Genomic DNA, 20,056 nt, shown 5'->3' with positions numbered 1-20,056 from the left:
TGTGGCCCTGCAAGGGAGCAGAAGGTGCTATACCGTGCACAATGACGTCAATGCTCTCCTCCAGCATCTGGGCGCCGTTGGTGGCGGTGCACGTGTACTTGCCCAGGTCCTGCTGGCTGACGTTGTGGAGGGTCAGGATACTGGAGAGCTCTGTGTGCGTCTGCAGGGACCGGCGCTCAGGCTCCATCACTGCTCGCTGTGTCTGTGTGAGAAGACAGAGAGAAGGGGATGAAAGACATCAACGGGATGGGGCTGTGCAGTTGGGCTCCTCATGTCTGCACTTCTGGCTTCCCAGTGCTCACCTGTCTCCAGACAGGTGTCTCCATCAACTGCTGTCCTTAGGGATAAAAAAAGGCAATGAGGCCTGCGTGACTGACCACCTGAGGCTGGCATGAGAGTTTAGCACATGTTTTGCTCTGATCTGCAGCCCAGTAACCAGGCTGGGAGCCTTATAGGTATGTGAACAGAGTGATGCCCTCAGGGGTTTCCCCTATCTCACTGATGACAAGAGGCAGCATCTATCACAGAGGGAAAACAGCAGGGAAGGGACCCCCTGCAGGCTCTTGGTAACCAGGGGTGTGTGGCTAGAATAGCTCCTTTTAAGCCAGTGATGTTTGTTCTGGATTTGCACTGGTAGAACTGAAGCCAGCATTTGCCCAGGAGAACCCTAGAGCAGTAACACCACTGCAAGGAAGGTGCTTTCTCCCAGGAAAAGAGGTCTGCCTTCTGCTGCAGGAGAGAAAAACGGGAAAGCACTCTGACTGAGTTGTCCAGGGCACAGCATGTGCATGAAGCAGAGCCCTGCCAATGATGTGAAAAGGAACAATGAAGGGGCAGGAGGGGCAACTCAGAGGGAAGTGGCCCAGTGCACAGGGAGCCGCTCTGTTCGCTGGTACCTGTTTGCCAGGGTAAGTCCACTGGAAACGGACACCGGAGTTGAACTCAGCCCACACTGTGCAGTTCAAGACCAGCTTCTCTCCCACTAGCAGCTCCATGGCTTTCTTGGGATACAGCTGGATGTCGTACAGCTCACTCCCTGGTGAAGAAGAGGCAATGAAAAGACATTTCTGATCTATTAACTTTTTTGAGTCAGACTATGCAGTTACAAGAGGCTTGGGTATGACTTTCTGCTGCATGGTGTATCTTTGTCTGGCACACAGCAGAGGAGAGACAAGCACCATGCAGAGTCTATATAGCTAGAGGACCATAACAACCCCATGAGCCACACTGATGGACTTCAGAGTCATCCAAACTGCCCCCCTTCACCTTCCCAAATATTCACCTGCTATGTGGATGATGAAGAAATTAGATTTGAAGACCTTCTTGTCAATGACAGTCTCACACTGGACAAACAAGGAGTCCCTGATCAAGTGTGTAGGTACCTGCACCCCCTTCTTGTTGTCCCAGAAAGTGCTTTTTCCGTCGGGGTGGATGAGGGAATTTTGCTGGAAAAATCAACATTTTGTCAACTGAAATAAGAGGGTAATAACATTCCCATCACACCCTTTCCAGGTTTTGCGCTGCCTTTTGTGGGAAGGAATGATGCAGCATCATGCTGTGCTGGCCTCTCGCCCTCTCCCCCTGAGGGTTTGTCATCTAGGAATCGCGGCCTCCCCTATACTCGGAGCTCTTGAGCAGCCGTATCCTGCACCACAAGCCTCCCCATCTACACAGTGGGCCAGAGACTTCCAGGAATGGAAACTTAAAGTGATAGCTAAGGAAGCTGATGCTGATGTCCCAAACATCAGCCCTAGTGGGATGAGTGCCGACCTTGGGTAGTGTTCTGCCTGGGCAAGGGAAAGGCCCCTGGCCCCAAGAGTGTCCCTGGAGGCCTTTGTACAATAGTAACACTCATCCTGGAAGGATGTATTTGCATTGTAAAAAAAAAAAAAAGAAAAAAGAGAAAAAAAGGCACAAGCAAACTGATAACAGAGTTGTTTTTAGTCATCAGGCCCAGGGTTGCAGCCTCCTCCCTTGTGGGGATGCTGACCACCTAGAGGGTTTGTAGCTCACAGAGACCACAGCAAAGAGGGGATGCTGTGGGGAAATGGGATTGAAACAAAGTCTTGTTTTGTTTCATAGAGCTCCAGGGAAGAGAAGCAAGGCTGGCAGGAAACGCATGGGGTCTGCCCAAGGGAACTGGACAGCACAGCTTCAACCAGCTAATAAAATGAGGAAGCCAGTACTTTCCATGGAAAATATATCCCATGCATTTTCCATTCCTGGCAGTACCTGTCATGCTTCCACTCAGGCAATTACAAATGCACAACAAATGCAATACTGGATGAGCTCTCACCGAGATTAGCGTGACGTTAAGATCTGGGATGGAAACAAGGCATGGTACCCAAGTGTTCTCCTTCTTGCTGATGAGGAGGGTCTCTGGCTTGTTGATAAATGGCTGTTCAAAATCTGAAGAAGAGATACAAGAAGAACAACAACTAAACAGAGGCAAGAAAAGACCTGGGAAGAGGGACCAACCAGAAGAATAGGCAGCTTTCTGGCTTTCTTTAACACAGCACGAGCTTGCCCAAGGGAGTGGCGCTGAGCTGGACAGCCCTATCTGCAACAGTCAGAGGAGATACCTGGAGCTTGACAATGCAAAGGGAGCAGCTGAGGTGGGCACCTGGGCCACTCGGCTCCTCCGCACCACTGTACTGGTGGAGCAGCACTTGTGTGCAGTGCTGGAAATGACCTCCCCTCTCCTGGCCCCCTCAAGGTCTCTGCCTGGGTTTGACCCTTTGTGAAACCGGTGGGTCTCATCCTGGGCTCAGTGCCTGCCCAGCTGGTGACTGCGCGTGGCCCCACGGCAGGGGCAGTGTGGGGCTCTGTTGCCCTGGTGCAGCAGCAGGCAGCGCGACCTTCCAGGGCGAGGAAGTGATCCGCAGCGGAATGGTATGCAGATGTCATCCTGCAGCCATCCCAGCCGGCAGATAAACAGATGAGCTGAGCTTTCCAGGGCTGCCATCCCACTGCCTCCCAACTGCTGCAAGCACAAATATTGACAGGAAGAGCAAAGCCATCCAAAATGAATCAGTGAAAAAACTTAGCAAGGCCAGGGGTATTACGCTACATTTCACGTGGAGTTAGCACCAAGAAGCAGAGTGTCTGCAGAAGGGCCTGCCCCATCCTTCTCAGTGCAGCACCTGTGTCAAATGAGAAAGGCCTACGCAGGGCTCCACGGTGGGAAGAATTGATGGCAGCATATAAAGGAGATGTGTCATGTCCCTGACCCATCGTGCCAGGCACCACCCAGACACAGAGTGCAAAGACCAACCTGATTCCAAAGAGACGGCAAGCTAACAGGGCAGCACAGACCCCATTTTTGGTTCTTTCGCGGACACATTGGAAAGACCTGGTGAGACCAAGATGCAAAATGCACTTGTATCCCAAGCCATGGCTGGCCACAGGAAGGCTGAGGTTTGTCTTGCAGTGCCTCATGCCAGCTGCTGCTGAGGCACCTGCTCACCTGTCTGCTTGGCAGTGCTTTTCTTTAAAATTAATATTTTGGTTTGAGGGTTCTTCTACTCTTTGGAGTCTCCCAAACAGGGCACAGAAACAGTAGCCACCAAGGCTGACTAAAGGGGATGAAGACAAAATTGGAAGAGACAATGAATTGCGAGACTGCTTGGTGTCCTCTGGCAAGGCCTCACTGATGGATAATTTCTTCTGTAGTATCAGCCCCTGCCTGCCCATTTCCACAGAGACACATGCCTCATGAGATGCTCTGATTAGGGGCTGGTCCCTAGTGTCTCTGATGTCTGGCGTTGCCAAGCGTCTTTCCTCTGTAAGAGTCACGTCTCTGGAAACATCCACCCAGTACGGGGTTGTGTTTCACTTTGTTAATGGAAACAGTCCCCTGGGTGAAGGGGGCTCCGTAAGGAGGTTGTGGGTCCCCATCTGGGAGATGTGGGGCTCCCCTAGGGACCTGCTATGGAAGATTTTATGGCTTCTGATATGCTGGAATCAGACGAAATGATCCCAATGGCCTTAAAGGTTACTCTTTATTCACCTGGATTGCAGCTAAATCATTGATTTCAAGGGAGTGTAACATGAGGACGTTGGTTTGTCCAACCTGACCCTTTCGCCCTCTGTTACCCAACCTCGAAAGCTGCCCACCTAAAATGACAAGTCAAAGATGAATTTGGTAATGATCCCCATTTGGGGATCCTGCTGTTCAAATCACATTGGGCCCAAACTAATCAAACCCAGTGCTCACACCGTTAAGTGCATAAGGGAATTAATTTAAATTTTGATCTATAAAGCTGTTGCTTCAGTGATAGTCATGCTGCAAAGGCCTACTCTGGGTGAAGCGCTTTTTTCTACAGCTTAGAAACAAGCCACGCACAGGAAATATGTTGGTCAGCTCTTATGAAAGTACGCATTGCCCAAAGAATTCTTATCTTTATTTCCTGGGGTTTTAAGCTGCCACAGGATTGCTGTCTTCTGAAATCACAGATTTGTTTCCAAGTGTGAACATGTTCCTCATTCCTCTCCCGAGACCTGGGCACGTGAGAGGGAGGAGGCACACAACTGCCAGAGGTACGAGATGATGAGGTCCCCTCCAAGCTCAGATGGCAGCCAAGAACTAACTGATTTACTGGGCTGGTCCTGCTGCCAATGAGTTTGTGATTCATGCACTAACTCCCCTCTCTGACCACATCACATATTTTCTGTAGGCAGCCTTAATGGGTCGGATGGGAATAATTTAGCATCATTTTCATTAATATATGCTATGCTTTATGAGATGGGGGCTGTACATATCCTATTCCACCCTGATGAGGCATTCTGTATGTTTACAATGCTATCTGTAGCTCTAATAAAATACACACCTAACCAGACACATGGGAAATGAGACATATGTGTGGAGAGTTCATTTGAGAACTGAGCTGCAGGTAAAATACAAAGAACTCATTTTTCCAGCCAAATATTTGCAGATATTTTGTTCCTGGCGATTCCACCAAGCTCTTAACATAAGAAATGAGGTTGATGGATAAATCTGTGGTCTGATCATGCTGTCTCCAAACATCTCCAACACTTACATCAGCCCTTCCAAGCTCTCAAGGGACAGTTTCACATTGCAGCCCAGTTGAGCAGCAACAAGCAGGGCTTTATCTGGATGTTCTGCAATGGCTACAGTTACTGTATGCCTGGGTTTTCCTGACATGTCCCTTCTCCTGCCTGAAAGACTGTCCTGTCTGGAAAGGCAGATTCTGAGGTTTCCTGGATGTTTGATAGCCATAACAGGGCATAGCCTGACTGGAATGAGTATGAACATGTGCTGCGTAGCCATGTGCACAGCAACGCTGCGAGGTGTTGGCTGGATCTGTCGCACACACGCTGTCCACAGGCAGTGAGAGTCCCACGGGCCATGACAGTGTGGGATTTATTGCCCCTAAGCTACACCGCACGTGCAACGTGCACAACTTGCTGCTCTCTGATAAACAGAAGAGCCATTACTGAGCTGCAGATGAGGCCAGAGGTGAGAGAAGGTGGACAAGGGGCCCTAGGAAGTGGCATTTGCTGGATCACACAGAAAGTCAGGCTCTTGCAAATGCATTCCCTGCATGTAAGCCTATTAGGTTGTACTTATTTTCAGCGTGTGTAAGAAGCTGTCTGCCTCCATCCCGATACAATACTCTAGCGTGTCTGAACACCCCTGTCCAACATATCTGGGACCCAGGGAACCTCTGTCCTGTTTTAGGATGGGCAGCAGAGCCCATGAGAAGAGGCAGCAATTACCCAAACAGACCCCAGTTCCTCTCCAGCAGCTGCTCAGCTTTTCTAATTTGCCCCTGCATTTTTCTCTGCATAGTAGCAGAGGCAAATTTGGCTTTGCCCTGGGACTTCTGAAAAATGCATCTTGTATGTCATGACCTGCCTGGCTTGTGACAACTGCACCAACTAATAAATGGGGGCGGAAAGAGAAATAGCTCAGCCAACTGTTTCCAGGGGACAGCACTCATTTATCTTGCTGGAGCGTGCTGCGAGCAGTGGGGGAGACGGCGGAGGAGGAGCCCCTGGGGCATGGAGAAGTTGAGTATTGGCCCCACAGCCACTTGCTGAGCTGAGGTTCCAGCTCCAAACCTGGTGGACAGCCCTCCTCCTCCAAAACACGTCTCATAACCCTGCCTGCGTGGGCAGCCCCTGAGCAGTGTGGAGAGGAGCATCTGGGTCTGCCACTGTGGAGTGGCTCCAGGGCCATCAAGCCCGGGGACAGGAGGAGGCGTGTTTGTACCACTCCTCCCCTCCCTCTCTCAGTTTCAGCTTTACGGAACATTATCATCCCTAGCTGCTAGCATTTCAGATTGCCTCAGCTGCCCAGAAGCTAACTCTTGTGCTTTTTTTAGCGGTGGAGCGTCTCTGAGTCCTGGCTCTCACTCCTTAAATTCCTGCATTCCAGCCTGGCTGGAGTGATGCCTCCAGGCTGGGACGTAATTGAATCCCAGGCACTGCCACCATCCCCCAGAAATGGACGGATATTGGTTCCCTCGAGGTGCAGGGAGCCAGCCCTTGGCCTGCAGCAGCCACGCTCTGCCCTGGGAGGCTGGGGGGCATGTTGGGCTTTTTAATCTTTCTGATATTATGCTGGTGCATAGGCTGCCCCTGAGCTCCCCCAGCCTGAAGGTGCACACCGCTGGATGGCTCTTACCTCTCACAAACACGTAGGTGCTGACTGCTGTGGTGCCCTCGATTTTGGCATCAATGTACTTGTAGTAGCAGCGGTAGTAACCTGTGTCGTTCGCTTGGGTCTCCGTGAGCACCAGGACTTTGCAGTATGGCTTCGTGCCAGTCCCCTCGCAGTCGTCTTCTCGGATTGCCCGGCTGGTGCTGGGGGTTGCTGAGGCCACCAACTCGGTCTCCTTCTCCTTCCCAGCAGGGTTGACCTTGCCCCCGGGCCACGACCACTCCAAGGGGTGCTGGCCTCTAGACAATGGCAAGGAGGAGAGTTATATTTGGGCCGAGCAGGGTGAAGGTGGTGGGGATTTAACTGCTCTGTGTGACTCTGCGCACATCTGCACATGGCCCAGCCAGCCGCTGCTCTTGGGCTGCGGCATGGAGGAATTGCCGTCCTCCAAAGAGAACAACAGGCCTGAGGAAACAGCAAGCAGCTTCACTAATCACTGGGCAAGCAGAGGCTTGTTCCCTTCCCCAGGCCACCTCTCTGGCCACGCTAAGCTGTAAGATATCAGTCCGCTCCCAAGCAGGTCTCCCCCTCCCAAGACTTTGTTCTACTGGTATTGATGCCAGGACAGGGAGCCACATAGGGCCCTGAGGGAAAGGCTCCATTGATTCTCCAGTCCCTCTCGTTATTAAAAGGGTCCAGAGCTATTAAGAAAACACACGGATGTGATGAGTTCCCTTGGCTCAGTGTAGCTGCTGGCTGGGGCTCGTGATGTGATGAATGGAGTGGGAAGGATAATGAGGGAAGGAGAGCAGACTGGAAAGAAAACGAGAAAGAGAAAAGCAGGAAGGAGTCAGGGATAAAAGACAGCAAGGAGAAAACAAGGGGAGGCTGCCCCTTCACACCTCTGCAGGCACCGGGCTACAGACACCTCTCCGAGAGCACGACCACAGGCCCTGTTCACCAGCGGCCCAAAGACAAATGGAAAAGTCCAGGAACTGCAAGAAAGCCCCAGGCAGAGTGTACACATGTGTATTTATATATAGCTGAGGATCTTCAGAGCAGGAGGCTTGCATATACACATGTACGCACACACACATGCCACCATAGCTTACTATAACTGCACTTGTTTACTACAAACACAACAAGCTTTTATTCCATGCTGGAAGTTTCCTTCTGTGAAATCAGAGCCCCCTTCAGAGGAAGGCCTAGTCCTCACTTGAAAGTTTGCCAGTGTAGCTGAAAGTCACTTAAGAATGTGCAAAAAAAAAGAAATGGGAAAAAAAGAAGACATCGCAAGAGACAGCTGTGGCAGTAAAAATGGCCTTTTGTCAGCACCGTTTGCTCTATTAGGGGAAACTGGGCTCATCTATTATGCAAGTTGGGAGTAGGCGCGTTGGCACACGCAGCTCCTCTGCCAGGGCAGCTCTGCGGGCAGATGCTTTTAAGCGCAGCCAGACTGTGACCGTCACCAATAGCTGGATCCAAATAGCAAGGGACAGCGAGGAGGAAGCGAGATAAGGTGCCATCGGAGGGCACAATGGCTCAGAGGCAATGAGGACAGGATCTCTGTCCAAGCGTGGGGGAAAGACCTGCCCCTTTGTGTTTGTCTTCAGCAGTTGATTTATTTTCCTGCAGACTTTGCTCTCTTCCAGCTCCTGCTGCCCAGCTCACTGTGGATGAGTTAGGAGACAGCGTGCTGCGCTCTCCCCGTGTCACCAGGCACAAGGGCTCTGGAGGCAGTCACGTGCCCTTCGGGACAGCCATGCAGCCCCTCTGACCCAGCTCAAACTTCTGCATTCACTAAAAATGCCATCAGTGCCTGAGGCAGGACTAGAAGTACAGCTCCGGCAACTTGTGTTGAATCATGGGCAGGCTTTTGCAAAGGATCAGTCTCACAAACACATCAATAAAAATAAGACTCTTGAATTTTGACTTTTTCCCATCCTATGCATGCATAGGGGAAATAATAGTAAATCTGGTCACCAAATCAGTAACACTCAGTGGCCTCTGCCATGCCCATTGCTGCTGCACCCACTGCACCAGGCACAGACCACGGGGCTGTCCCCGCTCCCAACACAGAGCTGAGAGCTTCAGACCCCGACTGCACAAAGGAGCCTCAAAGGCCTTTGCGTTTGCTCAGGCATTTTTGGTGCTCTACGTGGAGCAGGGTAATTGTACAAGTCTCCGGCGTTTCCGCTTTCTGTTTGTTTACCCACTGGGATTTTCACGCATTATCAGATCCACTTGTTTTATTAACCACCAAGGCCAGCAGTAGCTGAGTGACACATATTTATATAAACACGGATGGGCCAGTGCAAACAGACCTGCAGCCCAGCCTGCGGACAGCTCTAAACTAAGGCATTCCTTGCATCACGGGCTGCTTGACTAGATTCAGTGGGGACACAGAAGGTGTAGGCATTAGTGTGAGCCCAAGTTAGTGTCGCTGGTGTGTTAGGAGGACCAGAAAGCGGCAGGGATGAGAGCAGGCCAGGCTCATTTGGGTTTATTTCCGAATCTACTCTCCTCTGCACTTGGGGAAAGGTCCAGGCAGCAGTTTTGCATGGTTCCCTCCCTCCTATCTATCACCTTTGAAGATTTGTTCCCAAGTTGTTTTCTTTCAGCTCTGTGATAATGTGCCTCTGGGCGATGGAGCCTGCTGATGCCAGCTGGAAACAGACGCACTGTAGGCTTCTCCACAGCTGTTTTCCTAAATCTTTTCAGGACAAATGCTCTTCAAGGGAGATGTTGCAATTGGCACCACTTTTCTTCAATCCTCTTTGAAGCTCCCAAGTGTGGTGTGATGGCCAAAGCTGGCTGTGGCTTTGTGGCTTAGCTGGGATAAGGCAGATCCCTCCTCAGCACCACAGAGGATGTTCACAGCAGTCACACACGTGTAGGAAAGAGCAGCAGGTGTTTTGTGTCCCTGGACGCTGCTGCAGAGCAGCCATGGCAGGGCATTGCCTTGTCCTCAGGCTCCTTCAGCCCTGCCACAGCACTCATTTCCTTCACGGGAGCCAAGAGGGCTCCGGGGTCAAATACTTCCTCTCTGCCAGAGTAGGGTTTGTGCATCCACAAGCATCTGTGAGTCAGCTCTACTAACAAGTCACTGGGCAGCAAAGGACAACTTTGCCCTTTTTCTAAATACCACAGCTGGGTCACAGTGCCTCTCCACCTGAGTGCTCAGCACCTGCAGGATGGGATGGGATAGGATGGCACAAGCGGGACAAAGTTGATCCCTCCAGAGGTTTCTGCTGTTGTGCAGCTGGCTCTTGTGGGCTCTGCTCCAATATTCATGAGCCGGAACAGCATAAGCTCCCTGCTTTCCCCCAGTGCAGGCTGCTGAGGACATGAATACAGATATTCACAATATTCTTTCCTTCCTTCTCGGGATGGAAGCTAATAAAAGATGCACTGTCCATGTGGGCATCAGCCCGTTTGCCCTGCTCTGCCACATGCTTAGATCAAAACATCACTGGGGCTCTCAGCCAGACCTGGCATGATCTGTATTTCGGGGAATGCTCCTACACTGGTCCCTTGCTCTGTCTGGACCTCTCAAGGGTGCATTGCACTTGGTGACGGCGGGGGGAGGGAACATGCCTGTATGTGACACCATTTGCAAAAGCAGAGTCCCAGTATCTGGTGGCTCCTTGTGGGTGTGCAGTGTCTTTGGGTCTCTGTTAAGCATGCCCAGCTTCAGAGGCATTGCTTATCCCATGGCCTGGCATGGACTCTGGTCACCGATGAGGCTAGGTGGGCTGCGGAGCAGGAGGGGGGCTGCACAGCCGTGGGTGTTTGAGATCCAGGCTGCTGCAAGGCAGCCTGAGAGTGCAGCCGGCTGAGGGACTCTCACGCTCGGTGGGTGAATCTTGAAAGGTCCCCAGGGATTCTCATGTGGTAGGTTTTGAGCTCAGCTTTCTGCTGCAGCACTGCTTCAAGCAGGCCCATAGGCCTGGCTCCAGGGCAGCTCAAAGAGCAGCCAGAGGACATTGTTCTCAAGGGAAGATGAGGGTCAAACTGAAGCCACCTCCAACATGATGCTCAACAGGGAATCTCTGAATCCCGGATTTGATTTTGTATTTATTTCTGCCCTACCCTGCCCCACCACCCTCTCCTTTGCCTGTTCTCTTGGTGGTCTGCTTGTTTTTCCCTTCAGCTCCCATTAACACAAGCCAGGTCTTCCCAGGGTGGGCCATAGTCCAGAGAAGAGGCTGGAGAAGCAGCTGGGTGTAATTAGAGATCAGGGACCAGGAAAGATTTACTTTTCATTCAAATCAAGTAATAGTGTCTCACAGTCAAAATCCTCTTCTCAAGCCATTAGACAAACACAGGCTTGAGATCTCAGATGAAGAATGGGAACCTCTGAGCCATGCAGGAGATACTGAGACTTGTCTACCTGCCGATGGTGTGAAGGACACTGCACAATCCCAGAGGAGCACATCTAGGATAGCAGGATGCAGAGGCAGGGGGGAGCCTTGAAGCACGTGGGCAGAGGATGCACGGGTTTTAGTACTGTTTGCAGATGGTCCTGCTGCTCTTCTGCTGGCCAGTTTGGTCCTGCCCCTGGGGTCCTTATCTCAGCTGTGTCCATGCCAGCATGCTGTATGGATACCGCCTAGTGAGCCTGAAAAATGAGCCTTGGCACCGCAGAAGGAAACAGGGAGCTTGCTGCCACTTGGAGAGACTCTGTAGCTTGTATGATGCTCCCTGCAAGGGCAGGCCACACAGTCTGCACTGGAAATAAGATTTATTTTTTCTTTTTTTCCACTTCATGTAATTTTCCTTCATACTAATCAATATCTAACAAGTGCACAAGGAAAGGGCAGTTTTGTCCTTCCCAGTTCAGGAGGGTTGCCCAAAAAGAAAGGCTTTCCACTTCATGGTGCTAAACAGGTATGTTCATGCTTGACTGCAGAAGACCCTTTCTTTAACCACACCTCTAACTTCAGTATGTCCTTTAGCCTTGGCTCAGTCTGCAAGCAGTACAGGGCACGTTCCAATTACCCATCAGTTCCCTGCCTTAAGCTGCTGCAAGAGCACAGGTCTGTTCCATCGCGTGTGGCACTCCCAGGTACCTGGCTCCATGGCAATAACCCACAGAAGTGGCAGCATGGGACCAGTCCCACAGCAGCCAGCCCCAGATGCCAGGCTATGGCTGCAGCACTGCCTGATGCGGAGTCCTCGAGGTGCCTGCGCAGGGATTGCCGTGGGCACCGGCAGTGAACACCTCTCCCATGCTCTTGAAGCCACTTTCTGTGTCCCTCCCTGGGCCACTGCTGAGATTATAAACTCATTCCGAATAATCTCACCAAATCTCTCCTATTCCAAGGTTTTGAGAGAGTGTCAGCTCCTGCGTCCCCCTGCAGAGGGAACTGCCGTGGCAGAGCACTGGTCCCCAGACTCTTTCCTCTTTCTCTGTGCCCCCCACAGCAGCTATATGGCTGACCACAGTCCTCCGACTCATGTGTTTCCTACAACACAGCACACACCATGGCTCCTGAGGTCACCATATGATCAAGCCTACAACTGCTTAACTTCCCAGACTGAGTGAAATCAGTTCAGTATGGCCATCAACAATCTCTCCTCTGTCCCTATCCTCTGGCTATGAACTGATTCACAAAAAGTAAAAGCAATGCCATCTGTTCCAGGAAAAGTTAAATATGTTTGTGACAAGACATGAACACAATACCAGCCAAGTGTTTGCAGTAATTGCTCCATGGTTATATATAACACTGAGAAACACCCATTTGAGGCCCACGCTGAATTTATACCCCCATTGGGCCCTAGTACTCAGATCTCAAGCATGGATCTGCTTTCAGCTGCTGAAGGGAAACTCCAGCTTTGTCAGGAAAATTGACCTTGGTCAATTCTCCCACTTGTGGGTGGTAGTGCTGAGAATATGTACAGCCAAGTGTCCCAGCATGGGATAAATCAGTTCAGGCACATCACCTTCTCAGAGCCACAGTCTCCAAAATGACCAGAGATTCTCCAGCTACTCTCACAGAATTATTAACCTGGCCTGGCTGGGGCTTCTCTTCGCCCTCACATGTACACGGCAGAGCATTAAATCACAGCTTCCTAGAAAAGCTGGAAGCCTCTTACAGCCACCACTAAGTGCAGCCTTGCCTTCTCCCATGGATATTTCCCAACGTCCCCCAAGATGACCTGCCAGATTTAGAAACCAGAACTACAACCCTAGCAGCCCTTGATGAGGTGAGAATAAGCAATGTCGGAGAAAGGCAAGGAGATTTAGGAAGACCAGTTTCCCTAAAGAGCTTACAAAGAAGCTATGAGATCATGTAAATGTTTCTCTACTTTCCTTCTGCCCGCAAGACTACGGCAGAGGTTATCACCATCTCCTCTGAGATGTTTTCAGCTTCTCTTTCAATTAATTAATTAGACGAATTCACACTTGGTAAACGTGGCAGATTTCTAGCCAGCTATGCTAATTTGCAGTGTACTGCAGCCAAGATCTCACTGGTGGGGTCTCCTCATCTGGTCCTCTAACACCAGATAAGAGCAGTCTAGGCAGAGCCATGCTTACTTGTGCCTTACCTGCAGGTGATGGTCAGCGTATCCTTGGCGTTGATGACGTGTTCCTCCTCGGTGATGCTAAAAGAGGGGGGGGTCATAGAATAGCTGCTCACCAGATCTGTGGAGAGGAAGGAGAGAGGGGATGATGCAGATATCGGCTAACCTGGACCCACGGCTACAGGCAGTGGCTAGCGTGGCATCACAAGCCCAGAAAGAGGCAAAGCCTCTTGAAGGAAACATCTCGTAGGAGTCTGCTCCTACAAGATAGTTCAGTGCTGGCTCACCGGGACACAGTGATTCATTTGCAGCCCTCCTGGCTCTAGTGAGCAGCTCTTCAGCAACTGCTCTAGGGCCTGGGCCAGACAGCCCCTGGGCTCAGACAGATGGACTAGTACAGATGAAGGCCAGAAAAAGAATGGAAGACCAGAAATCAGGGAATCCAGGTGTGTCCATTCCTCACCAGGTGACTGAGATTGAGCTCGCTTGGACTATAGCTCTGAAATTATCTTATCTGCTAACTGGAGGGAGTCTGTCAGGAGATTTTTCTATGTAGTTTTCTGTAACCAGGGGGACAAATCAGGGGTAACCAGAAACCACAAATGCAAAACTCTTGTGTTTGTACAGAGATGCTCTCAGGAGCCAGCAGGCATTCACTGAAGGCCCTTCTCCTGCCGGGCACTCTCGGGTACAGGCAGTCACCTGAACAGGACCAAACCTCTGGGGATTACAGCAGCCCCCTTTCCTGCACCGCAGCCAGGCAGGCGTTCCAAGAGTGAAATTATCCAGGCTCAAAGATGGGCAGTTAAACACAGTATCACACACTTCTCCCAGATTTTGTCTGGGAGAGTCCCACAAGTCTCCAGCATGCCAGACACGCACCCTAAGCGAGCTCCTCATGGACAAAACAACTCGAAGTACCGGTTACCCTCAGAGACGTACCCTGAGACGTACCCCGTTGTTTTTCATTAGCACAGCATTGCTGACTGTCATTACTTCATGATCTTTATCTTAAAACTCCAGCTTCTGGAGTCGTGAGCTAATTCAAAAGAAAAGTCTCGGTGAATGCAAAAACAAGCAAGCAAACTAACCAGAAAGAGAAGGGAAAAAAAAAGTTGCGAAATGTGAAGCTGTGACTCAGGTAGATGCTAAATGCTAAGGAAGAATGCAAAAATGTGTTGCTAGCTCAATCTTCTACAGAAACGTGAGGTTTCTGTAACTGCATTCTGTGCACGTCTATCTCCTTCCCTTGTAGCATTCAAACCCATTTATCAGTTTCGGAGAGATCTGGCAGAGAGGGAGAGGTCTCGAGGACGTGGTGTTTCCACAAATTTCGCAAGCAACAGGAATGCTGTATGCCGCCTCTCCTCCAAAACCATGGCCTGAGGGCTGCAGGCTTTGGAAGCCCTGTGGTAGAGCCATGTGGTGAATGTGGGGAAACCTGCACCAAGAGACACCAAATGGCCGCCAGCCCCTCTGACACATGGCCTCCTAGGGGCGGCATGAACAGCCAGGCCCATGGGGAAGTGGTGTCCAGGGTCCACCGCCACCAGGAGAAGCCACCGAGGGCGATGCGGTGGTTGAGGGACGTGCCGAGCGGCACCGTCGGCACGGCCAGGCCAGGGCCGCCAGCCTTGTTCTCCCCGATTGTTCTCCACTTCCTTCCCGCCTGCGCACGGCTCCGAGGTGGCCGTCCCCATGGCTGCCCCCATGGCAACAGCAGGGCTCCGGCCATCTCCCCCCGCCATCTCCCGCCTCCTCTTCCCTCCCCTGCGTGAGGCAGCGCCAGCCCAGGGGCCGCCCTGGCCCACCCACCTCTGCTTGTCCTGGGGTCCCGCTCCCCACGGCCCGTCCTACAGACACCCCTTTCCCACCCGCTCCCCGGTGATGAGTCAACAACAACAACAACAGCAGCCATCATTCGTCATTCAACGCGCGGGTCAGGTTGGCGTCACCACAGCCCCTGGGACCGGGCGGCGCTTGGTCCCTGTGGAGGACACCCTGCCTCACGCCTCCAACCTCCCCTTCCCTGAGGGAGGGGACGTCAGATGTCACACACAAAAATGTGCCCTGGGGCTGTGAAAATAAATAGGCGCATTTTTGGTAAAATCCCTTCAAAATGTAACGAGGTTTATTAAAAAAAAAAAAAGGCGGGGGAGGAATCTGACCACTAAGCTGCATTTCCTATTAATGCCGGACACGCTTATCCCAGTGCAAACACCGCTCTCCAGATGGCCACAGCCTGCCAGTCACTCGTGCCAGCAAGCAGCTGGGGGTGCCCGCCACCCCCATGGCGCTCAGCCCAAAACATGAAAGATACGGCTCGCCATAGGGTTGGCTGGGCACAGCAGACCCTCTCATCCTGCTGGTGCCCTGGGCAGCGAGCAGAAAGCTAATCCCCTGGCACGGCAATCCCTGGGCTGGCTGCGACAGACGCCAAAGTGGGTCTCAAAAATCGGGTGGTCCCTCTTGCCTGAGCCACTAAAAAAAAGGGGTCAGGACAGCAGGAGCCTCTCGGTTGACGCTGTGCATCTGCCTCGCTGCCAGGCTTGGGGGGGGCAGAACGGCCGCAGAAATAACCCCCTGCCTCCCTTAGCAAACAGCGCTGGGGGGTGGAGGGGAAGAAAGAAAAAGTACGATGTGTGCAGGTTGAGGCTGTGGGATTCCTGCAGATGCATCCTGTCCGTGGCCCTCCGCGAGTACAACAGGAAAAGGAACCACTGCGCCCTCCGAAAGCACCGTGGCGCAGGGCTGGGGACGCTCGGGCTGCTGGCAGCCAGCGCCGGGTCGGCCCTCGCGGCTGTTCAGCCTCCTCACCAGCCCCAGACTGCTGGGAGCTTCAGGGACTCCCCGCATTGCACACTGGCTCACGCTGGGGACCCGCTGCTCACCCCGATACCCTGCACCAAGGCTGGCATCTGGGGATGCCGATGCCCACAGCCACCCGTGGCATCTGGGACAGGCAAAGAGATGCACAGAGCCATTCTCAGGCTGCAAAAGCATCTTCAAGGCCATCAGCTTTCTCCAAAATATTCTCCATCCCTCTCCGTGCTTGCCAGCTGGATCCACCCCATTCCTGCCCTTTCCCTCCCCGAGGGAGCATGTGCCTTGCTGTGGGTCTCTCCTGTGTCTCGCTTTCCCCAGCGCTGAACTTGGTGCTGGGTTTGGCCATTAAATCTCCACTAACCGACATACAGATGGTTTGTGTCTCTGGCAAATCCCAGGGTGTGAGGGAGATGTCTCCAGAGCATGGAGCGTCTCCTCTCCTCTGAGTCCCTCCTTCCCCACCTCCAACCCCGGCGATGCTTTATCTCCTTGGCCCTCCAAGCAGACCCTGCTCTCTTGTGCGCACCAAATCGTGCCCTTGCACGGGGAGGACATTAATGTAATTAAAAAGGCATGCGGCCGCCCCGGCGAGCTTTGTTTTTTCAAGATGGTTTCCAAGCAAGTTGGCAGCGGCATATTAAAATAAACAGAGGGGGATTGATGGGATGCGGGGAGAGGAAGCAGGATCCCACAACCACTCACACCTTGTCTATTTTCAGAGAAGTGCGTTTCCCAGCGGTTTTCCTAGCCTTGATCTCTCAGCGCGCGGCTCTGAAAGGGGCTGGGCTGCACCAAGGGCCTTCTCCTTTATCGCCTGCAGCTCCTTCATTTTCTCCAGCCCCCTCCACCTCTTTCTGCACCCTGAAATCACTGCTGCTCTCAGCAGTGCTAAGGGCAGGTCTGCCCACGGGGGTCCCGCATCCCAGGGCTCTCCCTAGCTGGCGAGGAAGCCACGCTCGCCCTGGAAAGTGTGCCCACCCCAGGGTGTCTCGCAGAGACCCAGCAGCCCACAGGCTCCAGCCTTATGCCCGACCTTGAGCGCTTTGTGGGAAAGCCTTGCCAGGGGCCTGGTTTTCCCTTGCGACGGCTCTAGACGGTTAAATCACTGCAAAGCAACGCCTGTGCCAGAGCCAGCACCGCCGCAGCGAGCTATGGCTTTGGAAACCTGTGCAAAGGCTGTGCATGGGTGGAGGTGCAGACATGGCACAACACGGTATGGCGCGACGTGGCTCCTTCTCTCCCTCTGCTTCCACTCGCAGGAAGCCCTGCACCGGATCTTCCCTCCAAGCCCCAGCATACCGCCTCAGCCCCTCTCCGCTTCCCCTTCCCTCCCTCTCTGCTGAGTAGGCCCCACTGACTGATTAACGGGGCGCCTTTCCGGAGAAAGATTTTTGTTCACACTCTGTCCTTCTTGCTGACTTCCTTCCCTGGCGCTGGACTGGATCGCTCTGGCCACAGCCGCCGCGTGTCCCCAGCTAACCGGCACAGCTCACGCTCCTGCCACCAAACTTACTGCTTTGGGGTTTTGTGACCAGAGCTGCAAAATAACATGCACAGAGCAAAGCTAGTCCGGATAAGGCTGCTTGCCCCTGCTTGTCTCCCTGCACCTCGCAAACGCAGCCCAACCCAGCCTGCCCATTCCAGCACTATACTGGGGCAAAAAGATAGACTGGAGGGGAAAAAGAAGAGCGTCCTTTCCCCCAGCAAAGCTACCCTGGCCCTGCTACCACCCCACAAAATACTTTGCTGTATTCAGGCAAAAATTCCCGGTCAATGAGCATCCTGACAAAGCAAGACAGGAACTTGAGATCTGGACACTCTCTACAAAAGGGATTTCTGGCAGATTTGTATCAGGTAACCGAATCCCCAGACCGAGACTCCAAGGCAGAATTTATATCCCGAGTCTGCAATGCAAAGCACCACGGATGAGCCTCTTTCGACTCGCTGGGCTCAGGCAGCTGCTCTGCCCTGTCCCTGGCTGGAGCTCAACAGCACTCCGAACGCGCTGGGATTGCTCAGCGCCCGGTGCTACCAGGTAGCCCGATGTGGCTCATCTTGCAAAGCATCTCCCATTTCCCTTGAGTTTTACCCCCAGCCTGAAGCCTTGGCTGCCCTGAGCTGCCCCTGCAGGCTGCAAAGCTGGTGGTGAGGGTCTTCCCTTGCCAGCAGGGCCAGGCATGCACTTAGACACGCAATCACACACCACAGGTACTATTTGAGCAAAGATCTACTCCTGGAGAGCCAACAATAAAATTCTGGTACCTCACTGGCAATTGGGGAAATAGGGACTGAAATAATGACTCTTTTTGATGCAGAAGAGCAGCAATAGCGGACACTGGGAAACAGGGAGGAGAAACCTTGCTCTGTCCTTTCTGCAGACCTCTCCTCCAGCTTTCCAGGCTGGGCTTGTCCAAATTAACAGCATTTGGTGGCGGGACTCCACGTGCACAAACATTTCCCCTTGCCCTGTAGGAACTAACTCCAGCACCGCAGGTGCAATCTTCCCCCTCTGCTCCAGTTATCTCTTCCCCACCTGCCCTGCTGCCTGGCACTGGGGACCCACAGATGCCCACAGACATACGGGAAGTCCACGTGCCGGAGGCAGAGCTGGGCCAACTTCCCACCTACGGGGCTGAAGTTCCCCCATGGAGTGACTCCTCCTCACGCACAGGGCAAGCATCCAGCTGTGGGTTGGAGCAGCTAAGAGTAAGTGTCACGTCATGCAAGGAGCAGGCAGCTGGCAGAGCAGCAGGGGGAATTTGGACGTAGGGCTGTCAGCTCCTCCTCTTCCTCCTCCTGGTTCTCGCTAGCACGGAGGAAGGTTTGTTTTACAGAGAGGTGAGATATCGCACGAGGCTGAGAAATGAACGGCAGGCTCCGGCCAACCTGGGGATGAAACACCAGGTGTTTTATCTCCAGCCTCACTGAGGGCAGGGCGAGCCCCAAACCGCGGCAGGAATTTACGCCAAAATGGAGCAGGTTCTGCCCAGCAGCCTGTGCTCGGGGGCTGCAAGGGCAGGGTGACAGCCACCCATGCCCACGGTGAGGCTGGGGGAAAAATGGAGAGGTGGAATGCTAAAGGGCTCTGTGGGCAAGATGGAAAGAGGCTGAGGTGCAAGCAATGAATAAATTAAAAACAATAATGATAGAAAACTGGAAATCCCCCCAAAACTAAGTATTTGCACAGGGGTAAAGGAAGTGGGTCCCTTCTTTTATGGGGTTCATGAAAGATGTTCCTTTTTCTGCAACCCAGGGTTGACCATTGCTTCAGGCCTGTCCCAGAAGGGGGTAAACAGAGGGGCTGAGCTCCTCTGTGCAGGATCAGCCGCTCCACACCTCGTGTTGTGCAGCAGTAGCATCACTGTCCCAGCCACACAACTGACCCCCACACACCGAGAGCTCATTCAGGCCTGGGGCAACACCTTTCCCACGGTGCCATGGTGGGCAACACCAATGACGAGACAGCACTCCTCTGGTCTAGAGATTTTCATCCATGAATCTCAAAGCCCTGAAATGTCACCAAATCAAAGTGTGGTGGGTCTCTGTCCTCACCATTTTGTGAGGATATTCCCAAAGCATCAGATGTTCCTTTGCTCCAACAGGGCAGGCTGTCCTCTTTCAGGGGACACAAGAGACTAATAATTCTAGGAACTCAGTCAATACTTACAGAGGTGATCATCTTTATTGGGCATCTGATCCCTCCTGTCCAACACCAAAAACATAATGAGACATTAACTTTGCCCTGAGACACCTGTGGGTAAGTTGGTGTATGGAGACAGGAGCTCCCTGAGCACAGACCAATATGAGGGCTAAGGAAGGGGCCACCAGAGCTGGCGGAAATGCTTTTTTCTTGGCACCAACATTGGAGACACTCCAAGCACCGTGGGTCTTACAGCGATGCCAAATGAGGAGGAAGGACGTGTGTCCAAATGGGCATTGGGGGGGATGCAAAAAGTCAGGGCTTTCCTCCAGCTCAGCACCCGCAGCCAGGGGAGACGCCAGCCAAAGCATCCCCCTTGCCTGCCAGCCAAGCGGAGAGCTGGGGGAGACATGAGCAGTGCATCCTGCAATGGCAGC

The 20,056-nt window shown here is 52.7% G+C and overlaps 1 protein-coding gene across 1 annotated transcript in view; it reads right to left on the bottom strand.

Annotated features, from left to right (window-relative positions):
• The window catches only part of FLT4 (fms related receptor tyrosine kinase 4), a gene marked incomplete at both ends in the record, with an annotated part of 56,098 nt that overhangs the window by 20,863 nt on the left and 15,179 nt on the right, over positions 1-20,056 (bottom strand). The window contains 6 exons of the mRNA XM_082006189.1: positions 34-202; positions 897-1,036; positions 1,283-1,445; positions 2,297-2,409; positions 6,650-6,924; positions 13,178-13,274. Coding sequence (XP_081862315.1) covers positions 34-202; positions 897-1,036; positions 1,283-1,445; positions 2,297-2,409; positions 6,650-6,924; positions 13,178-13,274 — 957 coding nt within the window. The remainder of the gene's footprint in view (positions 1-33; positions 203-896; positions 1,037-1,282; positions 1,446-2,296; positions 2,410-6,649; positions 6,925-13,177; positions 13,275-20,056) is intronic.

Source organism: Phaethon aethereus, assembly GCF_964289735.1.
Source record: "Phaethon aethereus genome assembly, chromosome: 14".
Lineage (NCBI taxonomy): Eukaryota > Metazoa > Chordata > Aves > Phaethontiformes > Phaethontidae > Phaethon > Phaethon aethereus.
The sequence above is the reverse complement of the archived record's forward strand: the minus strand, read 5'-3'. Positions and strand labels throughout refer to the sequence as shown.